The 16,922-nt window shown below is 36.9% G+C and overlaps 1 protein-coding gene across 1 annotated transcript; it reads left to right on the top strand.

Moving 5' to 3' along the window:
- The first annotated feature begins 6,717 nt into the window (after positions 1-6,717).
- Positions 6,718-10,224, top strand: LOC145107859 (zinc finger BED domain-containing protein DAYSLEEPER-like). Its single transcript, XM_079044815.1, has 2 exons — positions 6,718-6,915; positions 7,909-10,224. The coding sequence occupies exon 2, from the start codon at positions 7,925-7,927 to the stop codon at positions 9,968-9,970; it is 2,046 nt and encodes a 681-aa protein (XP_078900941.1). The 5' UTR covers positions 6,718-6,915; positions 7,909-7,924; the 3' UTR covers positions 9,971-10,224.
- The last annotated feature ends 6,698 nt before the right edge of the window (positions 10,225-16,922 follow it).

The following is a 16,922-nucleotide window of genomic DNA, read 5'->3' as shown; positions in this document are numbered from 1 at the left end:
GGGTCAAGTATATACCAAATATAGTTATGGACTTAGACATTAATCCAACAAAAACCTCTACCAACTCCTCCCCCTGCCGCTGATACAGCTGCTGCGGCAGCTGTCTCTACAAGGGCTGCATAACGCTCATCAAAGTACTCCACCATGGTGGTCTTAATCGACCCGAACATCTCCGACAACTGTGCTCGGAACGCAGCAGCAACCTCATCATGCAGGATCTCTCGAATCCTGGCATCCAACTCCTCTGTGCCCATCTGCACCCCCGGCTCAGGCGCTGTCAGCCCCTTCTGGCCTCTGTCCCCTGATCCTGATCCCGAACCGGATCCAGCCACAAAGCGCCTCGTCATCACCATTCTGAAACATACCACAAGATATCAGATAATCCATATAAATAACTGGGAGCCAACTCCCTACTAACCCTAGGGATTGTGACTTACTTGACACGCGTATGGGTCTTGTGCTTTCAGTAGTACGGGCCCATACTACCTTCCACACCTACCCATATTTGTCTCAAGCATCACCACAATACCCTAACTGGATACACAACATGGCGAGCGCTCAATCCTCACTCCTAGAGGAATACTAAATATCTCATAACTGGCCCCCCTTCCGGCCTCACACAACCCACCCATCCATGAAACTTCCACCAACCCTGCAACGCTAGTGTATGCTAGCCATACATAATGCTGGACCCTATAGAATTTCGAATATCCAATCCTACCCTAAGCTCCCAACAAAAAAAGAACAGAACATAAGGCCAAATCAAACATTCTCAGGCTATAAGATCTTAATTATGTATAATCGCGATGCATACACTAAGCAACTACAGTAATGATGTCAATTTCATATAAAGGAAACCCTAGGCTAGCATGCATCATGTAATCAGACAATTCTATCATGCAATTCCTGAAGATCCCTAGCCTAGTGCTAACATGCTGTTCTAACATATCTCATAATCAAATAACTTGTATGGTTTTTGGGGTCTACTTACTGGCTTCGGCTGATCGTACACCCTGCATCATCCTTTACTTATTTTGAAAACCCTTTTTTTTGGAAAATTCATTTTGAAAATCCTTTCCTCGATTTGAGACTGTAGTTACACGAGTGCTCCTCCAATTCACTCAAACAAAGGCTCTGATACCAACTTGTAACACCCGAAAATTTCAAGCAAATTTAAACTTTTGAAGAACACATCAAATTTGTCAAACATTACAACTTTGTTTTCAAAATATTATTTATCAGAGCATATCCCAGAAACATAAACATAAAGTGAGGAGCTATATGATCATGCATTCGCCTTGCCACGATCCCCTGATGTACCTGAAACAATAAACTGAAAGTGTAAGCCCGAGAGCTTAGTGAGTTCCCCCAAAATACCGATACACTGCACATAACACGTATATAAACAACAACATGTACTGGGTCCACAGCTTTACAGACTGGATTACCCCCTGGGCCCACAGTGTGAGTCTGGATTGCCTTACGGGCCCACAGCTCACATCTGGCTTGCCATCGAGCCCACAGTACGAGTCTCCCTTAGTCCGTAACTGGAATGCTCCCGAGCCCACAGTACGAGTCTCCCTTAGCCCGTATCTGGAATGCTCTTAGGGTTTGTTGGCTACCGCACGGAGCGGTACAACCTCAACCCACCCCACATAACATATAACATACAACATCACTACTGAGCATGCAACAATCATATAACATATCAGGTAGTCCTACAGGTCTACCTAACTGGCATAACCACTAGCATGCAACAATCATATAACATATCAGGTAGTCCTACCGGTCTACCTATCTGGCATGCAACACTAACTCATACTCAACATCTAACACTGCTAGGACAACATTTCCAATGGGCCGGCCTTGGTGCCTTAGACCCCTTAGTATAGTGAGGATAACTCACCTCGCAACTGTCGTCTGAAACTAGAAAGCTCGACTCCCGGATCACCCACGCGAACTCCCCCACCTATAGTTACCATAAAACCCTTTTTCATAAGTTTCCAAATTACCAAAATACCCTCAGAAGTCAACTGGTCAACTCTTGGTCAAAGTCAAAGTCCACAGTCAAAGTCAACAGTCCATGTTGACTCGACTCGTCGAGTGTAGTTCACCGACTCGTCGAGTCCTTCCTGAACTCGAGAAGTCGTGAAATCCTTGATTGGCTCGTCGAGTTCCCCTTTAACTCGCCGAGTTCATACGTGTCCAAGAATTGGGAGAAACCCTAGCCAACTCGCCGAGTCTTCGAACAACTCGCCGAGTTCAAGGTAATCTTCAACGGACTCGCCGAGTTTGTTCGTCAACTCGACGAGTTCATGACCATCTTCATATGACTCGCCGAGTTGACTATGCAACTCGCCGAGTCCTTGCAGACCTTCATCCATGCAGACACTTTTTAAGCCATGCCAAGGTTCCAGATGACAGATCCAAGCTTCTAAGGCATGCTTATCACGTAAACTTGCAAACTTTACACGCATGCAAGGCCCTAAAGGCTCTAAATGATCATTCAAAGCTTCTAATGGAGCTTTACACCTTAGGAGAGTCTCATCCTTGCAAGAGCTGGAAACTTTATGGACTTAGGACTCAAAAGAGGTTCAGATCTGAAGTTTCAACTTCAGATCTAGCTCCTATACCAAAATCCCTTCATGAACAACTAAAGAAAGCCCTAGTTTTCACATAAGAATGAAAAAGAGATTAAGGTAACGGCTTATTACCTTCAAGATGTGCCCAAACTGGAGTAGACTCTGGATCCACACAAAACCTTGATGCTAGCCTCTTGATCTGACGGTTGGGATGTTACAAATAGCCCTAGATCTGAAGCACAAACTCATTCCTTGCACTAAATCTCGAATACATCCTCACTAGGGCTTAGAAAATGGAGGAAAATGGACTAAAATCAAGATCTACACAAATAATAGATAAGGTTCAGCTTTATACCTCCAATAAGCTGGAAATGTGCCCCAAAGCTCTGGATCTTCCTGATTCCCCCTTGATCTCACAAGCCTCCTCCTTCTTTTCAAGCTTCAAACACCCAAAGTAACACCTCAAGGCTCACAAACACACTAATAACGGCTAGGGTTTCGAGATAATGTTTTCTGGGAGTAATAGGGACGATGGAGGTTGAGATAAATTGTTTAAATAGGGTGCAAACCCTCAAATTTAGGGTTTCACTCAAACAGCACCTACTCGCCGAGTCGGTCTCCCGACTCCTCGAGTAGGCCACTTAAACTTCCCGCGAATCACGACTTTACTCGACGAGTTGGGCCACCAACTCGTCGAGTCCCAGAGGAAATACATGAAATTCTTGAATTTAAATACGTATCAGGAATCGGGTGCTACAGATCATATTTAAAGGACATTATGCCTTTGATACGTCCCTTACCCTCAACCTCTACAAAGTTCAATAGAACATTACAAAAGATAATTTATAGTATAGTTTTAACAATAAAAAACTTTCATTTTTCTCATTGAAAAGTTCGATGGCCGTTGAACTCCAAATCCATTGAATGCCAAGATGACATCTAACTATGATATAGTTTACTATAGTGAATGATAACTAGACGTGCCACCTCATTCAACTCCTCTATTGAACTCGCCATTGTGGATGCTCTAAATATGCGTGAGGAAAGACATGCAAATATTAAATGAAGAGGAAGGTGCGTACAATGTTTATAATAAGTTATTGTCAACATTGGCAAGACGTGAATGTCTTTTGTAGACCAAATATACCAAGTTATAAGAATAATTCCATTATGTTAATTTGTACTTTCAACACCAAATGCTTCTTTTGTATCTTCAAGTAATTGTAATCCTTTGTGTTTGTATTCATGTCTTCATGGTGTAAATGACTTTATAACTTGACTTAAACTTTGTTGTCTTAGATATCTCTTAAGGTGAATCTGCTTCTTTCATTATTCTCAATTCACATAACTGTGACAACAATTTTTCTCTTTTTTTTCATCCGTCCTAACTACAACACGTGGAAACTCATTTTAATATTTTTTTAACCATTCAACTTATTTATCTATTTCCTTTTTAAAAATAAACATTTAAGAATTTGGTTGTACAACCCAACAACAGGGCGGTGTAGCCGGATATACAACCCTTAACCCGTTGAGAAAATTATGCGACTCTGTTCACACCTAATGGTGGAGTCGATCCCTCCCAACCCACTTGTAACATCACTGTTACATCAAAATTTCTGCCTCTTCTTGTTTCTAACCCTTTCATCCCACAACACATTGAAAACTTGCTTGTAATAAAGCATACAATCTTGGAAACTTATATCTAAAAGTCTCATCACCAAGCTATACCTGCTATTTAAAGAGTAGAAACACCGTTATCGACTTTCTTTTTACAAAAGACATAAGGTCAACTCCATTCTCCCGAAGATAAGTAGTAGCATCGATAATGTGAATACATGTAGAAGTTTATGACCCGGAGGAACACGACTAAGAAAACCATGCACATCAAGAATCGACTTTACCACCCGAACCCATAGAGCATCCTGATTAGCCTGAAATCCCCGGATCCATTTAAACACAAGCGATCCATTAAGCGCAAAAAAACTACTAACTCCAAGATCACCCTTCTTTTTAAAAGTCATCACTTTCTCTCAACTCACCCAATACATTTTATTTTCTTCCATCCCCGCACCTAAGAATAACTTGCTTCTAAAGAACTCTAACTTATTCAAAACACCAATTGCAACATTGCATTTAACAAAGACACATAATAAATCGGTAAAGAGCCAAGAACTTACTTCAACAAAGTCAACCGACCCCCAATAGAAAGAGTTTTCTCCTAATACATTTAGACTCCTTAAACTCTTGATTGCAGAATTAGGTATTGTTTCACAAAAAAAATCCAATGCAACGATAATACATACTTAATATGTCATATATGTTAATGTGATTTGATTGCAATTTAAAAATATAATCATCGTTGTTGACATATGAGAATCCGAAAACACACATAAATTGATCATGACACATAAGATAAACATGCACCTAAACACACGAGCAAGCTATCAATCCATTATAGCAACAATATAATGTTTTGCTGAATAAAGTAACACATTAATTGCATGATAATGTATTTACTTTCCTTAAACGACCTTACATCTCATCGAGCGCCTTCATCATGTCAAGCTTCAGGCAACCGATTGGCTCCAAGAGACTTTAATATTAATATCACCATCAATACATAACCAGAAACATATACATCATACCTAGTATTTCTCATGGTTAGGCCTACAAACCCTTGGCTTGATTTGTCACACATGACTAAAAAAAAAATAACATGTATTGTGATTGACATGAATTGGACCGAAACAAAAATCAATATTTATGATACATATTCCGACTTTTTGTGCTATTAGAAATATGTATAGTAATATAGGACATTGATTCATTCTCGATCTCCGTTTAAAAGAATTGAATGTTTTCTTTATCTTCATCACCGTAAATAGATTTAGATCTAGTTATGTCCCTTTAACCCGTTACAAACCAGTATAGTATCTTCGTGCCTAGTCAAGTGAAATATGATCTTATGTTACAAACAAAAACCTTATAATATAAGAAGTTATTTCATTGAGGCAAATTGTTTATGGGAGTTGATATTTCTACTTGTATTTTTGATCAATGCACTTAAAAATGTGCTTCGGACTTTTATACATTTATTATGATTCTTTTTTCAATTAAAATTAAAGATATATAAATTAAAAAACATTTTATTTCAAGTGAATGAATCAAAACAATAATTAGATTCCTATGAGTATGCTAATTAGTAATTTATAAACAAATCCTTCGTTAGACCTTTGAACTCTTTCACTTTATAATTCAACATTCTTTTTAAATGATTAAAACTTAAAAAATACAAGTCTAACTTATTTGGCTAAAAATTTCTTTCTAACAATAAAGTCATTAACATATACTAAGGCTGGAGGGAGTGGTGCCACTGAAACCGCACTCCCTCCTATGCTACGTAGATGTCAACTCATAATTTTTTCTCATTTTATCAATTTGAAACCATAAGATGAGAGTGGGAAAACGGTTAGGAGAGAGAAAAAAAGAAAAAGAAAGAAAGATGATTGGTTGAGAGAGGAGAGAGAAAGAGAACAAGTAAAAGAGGAGAGAGAAAGGGGAGTGCACCCTGGAAGGCTGCAGTGCGGCCTGGACCGCACCCAGTAGGCGGTGTGCGTGATGATGTGGTGGGTGGAGTGCGGCCTAGACCGCACCCACTCCCTCTAGTCTAAGGGGATGTCTGGGGTTATTTTTAGAATGATTTTTGCCTTCTAATTTTTTCAAAAAGTAAAAAAAAATACAAAAGGTGTTTGGATAATAGAAAAGTTCTTTTGAAAATAACTTTTGCATAGAAGAAAATAAAGGGTTTCAAAAAATCACAAAAACCTGATTTTTTGTGACTTTACATGTAAAAGTTAACATAAAAGTCATTTTGCTAATGCAAACACATTTTAAAGAGCTCATTTTGCAAAAAGTCCTCTCCAAAAAGAAATTTTAATGTTTAAAAGTAATCCCAAACACCCCTAACTTAAAAAAAAAAAAAAAAGTTCGAAGTGTGAGGTCAAAGTTTTTGAACGGCTGAGATTGAATGAAATCAAGGCGGTGGGCTGAGATCTATCGGCGCCAAGTAATATAAATGGACCTATGAAATAAGGCCTTTGGACTACTAGGGTTTAAGCGCAGCCCCCAAAACTGTAAGCCCATCATCCTTTCGATCTTCTTCAACCTCCAAAAACCTCCGGAGTTTTTTTTGTTTTTATTTCTGATTATTATTATTCTTTCAGAAAATACTATATAAATCGAAGACCTTAAACCCTAGCTTCAAATTTTTTGGAAGATTTCTCAAGCGCGACTGTTTAACCTCTTTTTATCGATCGCTGCCGCCTCAACGGTTAGTTTTATTCGACTAAAATCGTGCATGCTAATGTCAAAACTTAAACCCTTTGGATGATTGCTTCTGTGTACGGATTGTTTTGTTATCGAGACATGTTTTGATCATGATCGACATGTTGGTTGCCTTCCTTGATTTTATATTTCTTTTCGTTGTATAGTCGTCATAAATCGCTTAATTTTACATACATAACAAGTGAATTACATTTTTTTTCTTTCATTTTCATTGATCATGTCATGTATCTGGAGGATTTGTTGTGTGATTTTCGCCCTATTCGGTTGCTGGTTGTTGATCTACGCAGATTGCAGAATATGCATATTTCTTTTCGTGCTATTGTTGTTCCCATTGTCTTGTTTTGCCTCCATGATTGATGCTTTCATGAAGAAACCTTTCATTTCAGTCCTTGTCTGTGCAGGGTTGTACTATTAGCAAATTAATCATAAAATTTGCAAACAGTCTGTCCTGCTGTCAATAGTTTTGTTTAATTTGCCCTTGCCTATCGTTCTGAATTCATCTCTAACCATTGTGCCCTTACTATTCACATAATGAAAAATCTTCCTTTTGATGTTTTAGGGGTTTGTCAATGTTGATTTTTCCAGACTTCAAATTGAACTCTACTTAAGCATTTACTTATTACTTCTAAGTGATAACTGATAAGCTTTAGGTTCAAGATTATATTCAGTCAATTAAGTGATTATCTGATCATTTACGATTTTACAGTAGGATCAACTGTAGTGATTGATACTTAAAATTCACATATTTGTGCATAACTCTTATGCCATATCACACACATATTCTATCTAATAAACAATAAAAAAACCAATCTTGCAAACAAAGAAAGAATCACAAGTAAAAAACATAACAATCTAAACATTCATCATGTTATCTTTCCTGTTCTATTTTCAGATTATTTCCGCTTTTCCATGTCTCCCCATTAATAGATCCCATGAATGCGTATAATATATTATTATATATACTTTTCCTATGTTGCAGAGCTTACTATATATACATGGCTAACCCTACAAACAATGCTGAACCCCCAAATGCGGATGCAGAAATGAATAGTAAAAGAAGAAGAAAGAAATCCATAGTTTGGGAACACTTCACAATAGAAACCATTAATGCTGAATGTACAAAAGCCCGTTGTATGCAATGCAAAAAGGTATTCTCTTATATCACAGGCTCAAAGTTAGCTGGCACAAGCCACCTCAAACGCCACATCGCATTGGGAATCTGCCCTGTGGGCCGCACCAATCAGCAAAATGGTCAACTCTTGTCATTGACCCCTCTCACCCTTACTGAAAGTCAAGAAGTCAACGATCTTCCAAGAAAACGCCATAAAACCACATCAAATAGCATCTCTTTTTACCATAATCGATGCAGACATGATATAGCCAAGATGATTATAATGCATGAATACCCTCTTACCATAGTGGAATGCCCTGCCTTTTTAAACTCTGTAAGAGCCCTTCAACCTCAATTCCCAAAAATACCCCTTGATGGTATCGAAAAAGAATGTGTAGAGTTATACAAGAGAGAAAAAGAAACCCTTTTGAATCTTGTAAACAGTGTCAATGGAAGAGTCAACCTTTCGTTAGATATGTGGTCAACAGATCAAAGTGTAGGGTATGCTTTCATAACAGGTCAATTCATTGATGATGATTGGAAACTCCATCGAAGGATCCTCGGAATCGTGTTGTTGCCATTCCCGGAATCGGAATCGGCTTTTAACCACGGGATTCTTTCGTGTATTTCCGATTGGAATCTTGAAAACAAGTTGTTTGCTATAACTCTTGATGAATCTTTTGCTAACAAAGAGGTGAGAAAGAATATGAAACGTTTACTTTCCGAAAAAAACCCTTTGATTCTTAATGGAAAACTCTTGATTGGGAGCTGTTACGCGCGTGTGTTGTGTCAACTCGCTCAAGATTCCCTAGGGGCATTATCGGAAACTGTTAAAAAAGTTCGCAAGAGTGTAAAGTATGTTGTCTTACTCGAGGGTACCCAAGAAACATTTAATGGTCTTAAACTAAAACTTCAAGTCCCAAGCACAAAATCTCTTGTTCTTGATGACCAAAATCAATGGAACACAACTTATCATATGCTAATCGCTGCGTGTGAATTAAAAGAAGTGTTCTCTTGTTTAGACGCCTACGACCCAAATTACCAAATTACCCTCACAATGAACGAATGGAAAGAACTCGAAATCCTCTGTACTTTCTTGAAACTCTTGATCGACGCTGCTAATATCTTAACGGGTCCCACGTATCCGACTTCAAACGCGTTCTTTCATGAAGTATGGAAGCTACAACTCGAGCTTAAAAATGGAACAATGAGTGATGATTTATTTGTAAGAAGTTTAATCACACCAATGTATGAAAGATTCAATAGATACTGGAAAGATTCGTTTCTCGTGTTCTCAATTGCTGTTGTCATGGATCCTCGATTTAAAATGAAGCTTGTGGAGTTCAGTTTCTCAAGAATCTATGGAGAATACGCAGCTGCTGATTGGATCAAAACAGTGAATGATGGAGTCTACGAGCTTTTCCTTGATTATGTTGTTCAAATGCTTCCACCTCCAACTTTTGTTGTTAATGGAAACGAAGGATTCGAAGAAGAAACGAGACTTCATTGCGAGATTTTGAAAACCGAAGTCGATGAAAACGAGATTTTTTTATCGACAAGTGATGAGCTTTCGGATTTCGAAGTTTACATCTCCGGAATCACGAGTCATGGGAATATGAAACCGGAATTGGATCAGTACTTGGAGGAATCGGTGTTACCCCGGATGCAGGAATTCGACGTGTTGGGGTGGTGGAAATTGAACCGGAAAAAGTACCCGACATTGTCGAAAATGGCATCGGATATTTTGTGTATTCCGGTGTCTACGGTCGGAAAGGAATCGGTGTTTGATATGAGATGTAGGAAGATGGATAGATATAGAAGTTCGTTAAGACCTTCAACAGTTGAAGCGCTTATTTGTGCTAAGGATTGGTTGAAGTATGGGTCGCCGGAATATTCTTCTCCGAGATCGGTGGTGAAGATGGAGTTGTAGGGGTTTGGGAAATTGGAGAGTGGGGATTGGATGTAGGTTTTGAATATTTTGTTCTCTTAGTGATAAAGGGATAATTCTAATTTATTAAATTTTTTTTGCTGAAGAGAGAAGTAGGTATAATAATTTTTTTCCCTTTTGAGGTTTTTTTTTTTTTTTTTTTTGTTAAATGGAATTATACCGGGATTTGTGGTATGATGTAAATCATTTGGGATAATTGGTTACCCTCCTGAAAAATCTTATATAGTTTTAATGTTCTTCTTCTTGTCTTATCATATTTTTTACTTTTTGTTTAAAATTTTGGTTTTTGTCCTTTTTTTTTAAATTGTTAATTATTATTATTATTTTTGGTTTTGATGTTCAAGATGACGACGAGAAAGAAGATATTAGTGATTTCAACTTTAATTATTATTGTTATTATTTTTATGATAAAAATTAAGATTGGGAGGATTTTCATATGTGCAAGTTTGGCATGTGCATGACAGCATGATCAGCAATGGGATTTTGGGACTTGAAATCTCAAATCTTATCAAAGAACCTTTCTTTGAATTAATTGACCTACAAAACTAGTGTAGAAATTCCGAATTGCTTGTTGACTTTCCCATTCACTTGTGTTTACATATCGATTTTTAGTACTTTTTTATTTTAGTTATTTAAAAATGAAGAAAAAAGATAGAGATAATTCACATATATGTCTACGAATAATTGTATGACCCAATTTTTTGCCAATTACAGAGATGACCATTGAGTCCGAATGATTTCGGAAAATATATAATGTGGGTTTCATTTCCATTTGCACCTTTCCCTTTAATAACCTCTCTAAAGTCTCAGCTCTCAACCCCTACCCTATAAATGTTTAGATTCGTTGGTTTTTTTCTCCGAAATGACAATGTGTTATGCTATTATATTGTAATATACTGTCTTTGTTAAGTGCTGGTAACGTTAATCTGCATGATGATAGTATTCTTTGGATTTTCGGGTCCGAAACTCAAGAGTTTTAACGTTTAAGTATAATCCTTATTGTGTCTATGCGTGTCATACTGCATTGGTTTTAAAAAGGTTGTTTTAATAGTATGCCCCCAAAATGTACTATTCCATGCATCCATTTCGGAAATGTTCCTTTGATTTCGATGTTTTTTTGGATTTTGGAAATGTTATTGTGCGTCTAAAATGCATCTTTTCAGCGTTTGTACTTCAGTTAACATCATATATATGTTCCGTTGTGGGGACACAAACAAGTAATAGTCGAAGAAGGAATAAAAAAGAAGTCGTTGTTTACCAGGAAAAAATCTAAAAATGTGTCATGTCAAATGGTACTTTTTTCAATTCCTTGTACTTTAGACGTACGGGAGCTACTATGGAATAACGTAAATGTGTACTATAAAGGCACATATAACATACTTACGATCGATCGCTTAATTATTAGGATTTACGGGGTTTATGTATATGTATTAGAGTGTATTCTATTTTGTTAGGGTTCAAGATTTATTGGGTTTACATTTATGTTTTAGAGTGTATCCTATTTCGTTAGGGGTCAGGGTTTACGTTTATGTTTGAAAGTGTATTGTGTTAGAGTGTATTATTGTATTTCATTATATATATATATATATATATATATATATATATATATATATATATATATATATATATATATATATATATATATATTGAAATTAGTTTGTTTTCCATACTTATTTGTTTAAGTATGTTATATTATATCTTTTTAAACGAAGAATATGATTTATAAAAATAAAAGTTGACCACATAATAAGTAAATAGCATGACAGTCTTGAAAAATAAGTAATTATTTCTATTACATAAACCTAAATTGCAAATTCTTGACTTAATGTTAGTCCATTAGGCATTAGGGGAGTTTGAGGACCATATCCTCACAGGGCTTTTCAACAAATATGATGCATTATTTTCATTATGTATATATTAGGGTCTCAAGCCCAATAAATAAAGTGGGTACAAATAAGATCTTTTAATTCTGTTATTTTGCACCAAAACATAGCACATTAGCACAATATAAGCGCGTCGATCTATAGAGACACAAGTTTAAATGTTATGCCTTTTGCACAAAACATTGTAAGAACAAAATGGAAGGGGGGAGGGGGTAGTTGTTTGTCTAAAAGAACTTGAAAAATAAATAGCATGCAAGTAAATCGAAATGAAAATCATAATTAGGAAAGATCTTGGTGCAAGTTTTACTTATCGAATTATGCAATCAACCTTAAAGTGACATTAAATTCAATTATATCTAAATTGGTATTAAAGATACTAGCAAGCTCTCATATCTTTCATTCACCAAAATGTTTAACCAAAAGAAGATCTTTGAAATAAAGTTAATCTTACTAACCCACCCTAAACAAGCTTTGAGATTTTAGATTGCCATATTGCAGTAAGTGTTATGCGGATATTTCATTCTTAATAATGCCTAATACTTCTCACAAGCTCGGAAGCGTTAAAACATACAAATACATTGACATTGATCCCATTACAAAACCAACTCAATGTTTGTTACTTATTATCAATTCACAAAACATTTATGAATTTCATAAATTGAATAACATGAATGATCTAACCCTAATTCAAGTGGAAAAAATGAACAGAGTAAAAAACTAAAATTTGCTAGATACAGAAACATAAGCATAAACAGAACTTACATTCATTTACACTAGTGATCTACATCTCTTTTAAATCCCTCAGTGTAAAGTAGCTTCATATCGACATTATCGACACTTGTGATACAAATAAGCTTGAGTGGGTCAGGTTGGGAAACCTGGTGAGTACATAGAGTTTTCAACCCACAATAATATAATTATTATGTTAAACATCAAACAATCAACCCAATTACTCATCCCCATTATCTTCTTTACTCTAAAGGATCCACCCTAAGATTCAGCTATTCATCGTTCATTTATTCCTAAGGAATCGGCACTAAATCTGCATAGTCGCCAGAGTTTATCTCATTTATTGACAGTATCGTTTTCGAGAGTCCACTCGTAATACCTGTCAATGGGTTTTTAGAGTACACCGGGTGAACACATCGTTCACAACACCTACAGGTTGCGAGCCTGCTAGTGTTCCACTAGACTGTCTAGAATAGTCTGTGGTTGTCATCCATACTCTGCTAGATGACGGGGCCATCGCCTGGGTCATCGTTTGGCTCATCGTTTTGGCTCATCGTTTTGGCTCATCGCTTTGGCTTATCGTTTTGGCTCATCGCTTTGGCTCATCGTTTTGGCTCATCGCTTAGGTTATCGCTTCGCACCATATTTTATCACTCATATATCATCGCTCATCATTCATCTCATCTTTCATCGCTCATCATTTATCTCATCTTTCATCGCTCATCATTTATCTCACCTCTAATCTACCCATGTTTTACCCAACATATTTTGTAGATATAAAATACATATACAGTTTAGATCATTTAAAACTTGTATAAAACGTTTCATCCAACATAGACAGCAAGTATTCAAACAGTATACACACATAGCACGTAATTTATATAAAATACTTCATATCTATGTGTAAGATGAAAGTAACTATGCACTCACTTGTTAAGGTGGTGATTCCGAACTCAGACAGCGCTTCACTTCTATTAATTTATTTTCTTTCGACGAAACCTAGTATCACTACCACTAGATTTTAGTCTAATATTCATTGCGACTAATTATTAGTCTAGATTCATCATTAACTCAAAGTCTACTTTCATGATCTATCAAGCAAGGAACAACCAGGTAGGATCATATCGGAGTTAGGGTCCGTTTGTTATACGAAGTATACTGTTTGGAAATCCCACTTTAAACACCTCACTAAATCACAGCCTAGACATCATTCCCGTAAGTAGATCAATCATGTGACAACCGGCAAGTTTCTGGTCAAGTCAATGTCAAGTCAAGGTCAACGGGTCATCTGGTCAACTCATCTAGTGCTTATTTGTTAGGGTTTACTTATGGTTGCTAATGTATGACTCTAAATCTTAATGCAAAGTAACACCTGAAGGTTTCAAATGTTCCAAACTTAAAGCCCTAATCTGATTGAGGGAAGTATCAGCTCTATAAAGTACTATTAAGTGCCCTTCAGGAGTGTGTAACACTCAAAATAGAATGTAACAAAGTCTAAGGACCTAGCACTACGAAGAAAAACATTAATAAAGGCTCCCGACAAAATCTCCCTAAATCTCTCCCACTATATCCCTCTCTCTCTCTCTCCCAAATCTCTCCAAGAATATGAAGTCTCTCCCAAATCTCTCCAAGAATATGAAGTCTCTCCCAAATCTCTCCAAGAATATGAAGTCTCTCCCAAATCTCTCCAAATATGTGAAATATCTCCCAAATCTCTCCAAGTATGTGAAATCTCTCCCAAATCTCTCTACGTACCTTCCTCAGTCGGAAACAGCCTAAAACCGGAGGAGAGAACCCAAAAGGGCCCTCTTGGTCCGGAATCCTCTTGGTCCTGAACCCTCTTGGTCCTAAACCTCTTGTCTGGAATGCCTTCTAAGGAGCCAAGAGGAAGCACACCTTCGGAACCTCTGAAGCAACTCCGGAAGTGAGAAGCTCCGGAAGGCCTTAGTACCGAATCACCTTGCATCTCGGAAGCCTCTCATCCGGATAAGTTCACAGCTCCGGAAGTTCTTACCTCGCTTCGGTTCGGAAGCACCTGGTCTGTCCGGACCGCTGACCCGCTCCTGACTTCGGAATCCGAGAAAAGCCTTCCAGAAGTTCCTGTTTGCTTTGGAACTTCACTGTTTGCTTCGGAATTTACTCCTTTGCTCCGGAAATTTCATAAGGACTTCAGATTTCGCCTCTAAGCTCCGAATTTTCATCATTTTCGGACCTTTTCTTCAGTTTAGGACATTTTGACGTCGGGAATTCCTCCAAACTCGTATTTTTCATGTCCTAAACCCCTTAAACCCCTATTTTATGCCAAAATTAATTATTCTAAACATATTTATATAAAATAATGTCCTAGATTTTAAAGATGTTTCTAAGAAGATAAAGTGTTTGACTTTATGATGTGATCCAAATTCCTCATTTCCCATGCAAATCCTAAATAAACATGTATTATCCAAAGAAACTAAGCCTTACCCACCAGCTTTCCATGCAAATGTCAAGTCACCCTTATCCTCCCCTTTTGATACGTGAACCTTTCCTCCCTTATTCCACTTCTCACTCCTCACTTCCAGAAAACTCACAAGAACACTCTCAACTCCTTCAAGCTCCAAGTTCATCTCTTCAAAGGAAATTCCCAGATTTCTTGGAATCCTTTAGAGATTTAAGAATCTTCCAAGTTTTGGAGTTGGAGACTTCCTCATCACTCTTCAAACCACCCAGCAAAGATAACCAAGGTGAGCTTCATACCCCACCTTTTTACCTAAGTTTTTATTAAATTTGGGGGAGAGTACAAGTCACCTCATGTTCTAAATTCTTGAATGATTGCATGTATACGTGTGTTGAAATATTATCATTTTTTTTGTATATAACTCTCTGTGAATGTGAGGTTTCACAGGACCCATGAAAATAAATAATATTTTAATCACTACATGAATAATACAATTTACAAAAAGAGTCTCCCAAGTTTTTGGGGGTGTTCAACATGCACCATTGCATTCATGCTCTTCATAATTAGAGATAAAGGTTGTTGAATTAGACCTTGAAATGTTGACACTAAGTCTAGAATTTCGAAATTTGAACTTTGTGTTCCATAAATGACTATTTGCAAACTGTTAAGGGGTTGTTTATAAAATTTGATATAAGTAAGTTTACCTAGAATATATGCAAATAGAGCCTCTATGACAGAAAATTTTGCATGTCATAAAGCTGATGTCATAACCTCACAGAAGTCATAGTTTTACACAAATCATAACTTGACATTTCCCCGGAAAATGGGGTCTCACTTAGTAATATAGAGAGAGGAGAGCCATTTTAGTCGACTCACTAATATTGAATCGATTCGATAAATATTTAAAGCGGATTATTTTCAACAAATGAAACGAAACGGAATATCTAGTCAACAAATACAACGATTATTATTTATTTAGTAAATAATGGATTTCAACGATTTGCGCGAAACTGTTAGTATTCTAGTCATACAAATCTTCACAGTACATATATTAATACAATATTGTACACTTTAAGTCCTGTAAGAGTTATAACTAGAGTCTCCTGGAGGGAGAGCGAGAATTTGTGTATAGATCTATACGGGGTTGACACCCCGCACCTTCGTTGTTCGCTACAGCTAGACCGGCCAGTCTAGGGTGACAAATGTCTTAAATGAAACCGACGCTTGAAGAACGTCATAACGGGCACTCTGTCGTATTTGTATGGTTATAACGACTCACTAGAATATATCAGAAATGTACTTATACAGATTCTACCTTCGGGTTTATAATCAACTGTGTTTTTGAATTACCTCAAGTGAGACTTTTCACACAAGTGTTATTGTTTTAAAAGCTATTATTTTATACATCAGAAAATATAGGATTTTCTGGAGGAAACGATTGTATACGATTTTGAAAACAAAGAACTAAGACACACATGCAACTATACTCGATTTGAAACAAGACTTACAACGATTTTGATAAGAAAATATTGGATTTTCTGGATTTCTAAACTATCATCAAAGTTATATACGAAAATGCTTATGAACTCACCAACATATTTTATGTTGACGCTTTTCAAACGACTTGTACTCTCAGGAAACCAATAAGCAGGTTATGGATCGCGGACTCAAGATTATTTTGATGTATTTTAGGATTGCTTACTAATGTCTCTTTTGTGCAATATTTGAGAACATAAACATGATGTAAAACAATGTAAGCTTGTTATATTGATGTAAGATGTTTGGATTTGCTATGTTTCATTTATATGCAATTGTTATGATACTACACAATGAAGTCACCCGCCTCCGGACGTTTCCGCCGTCCTGGTCTGGGGGTGTGACAAAT

Source organism: Lactuca virosa, chromosome 4, assembly GCF_052849685.1.
Source record: "Lactuca virosa cultivar CGN04683 chromosome 4, Lactuca_virosa_CGN04683_v6, whole genome shotgun sequence".
NCBI lineage: Eukaryota > Viridiplantae > Streptophyta > Magnoliopsida > Asterales > Asteraceae > Lactuca > Lactuca virosa.
The sequence above is the reverse complement of the archived record's forward strand: the minus strand, read 5'-3'. Positions and strand labels throughout refer to the sequence as shown.

What these genes read in the sequence shown, in the direction of transcription:
- LOC145107859 (XM_079044815.1), top strand. Translation starts at nt 7,925, where the DNA reads ATGGCTAACCCTACAAACAATGCTGAACCCCCAAATGCGGATGCAGAA.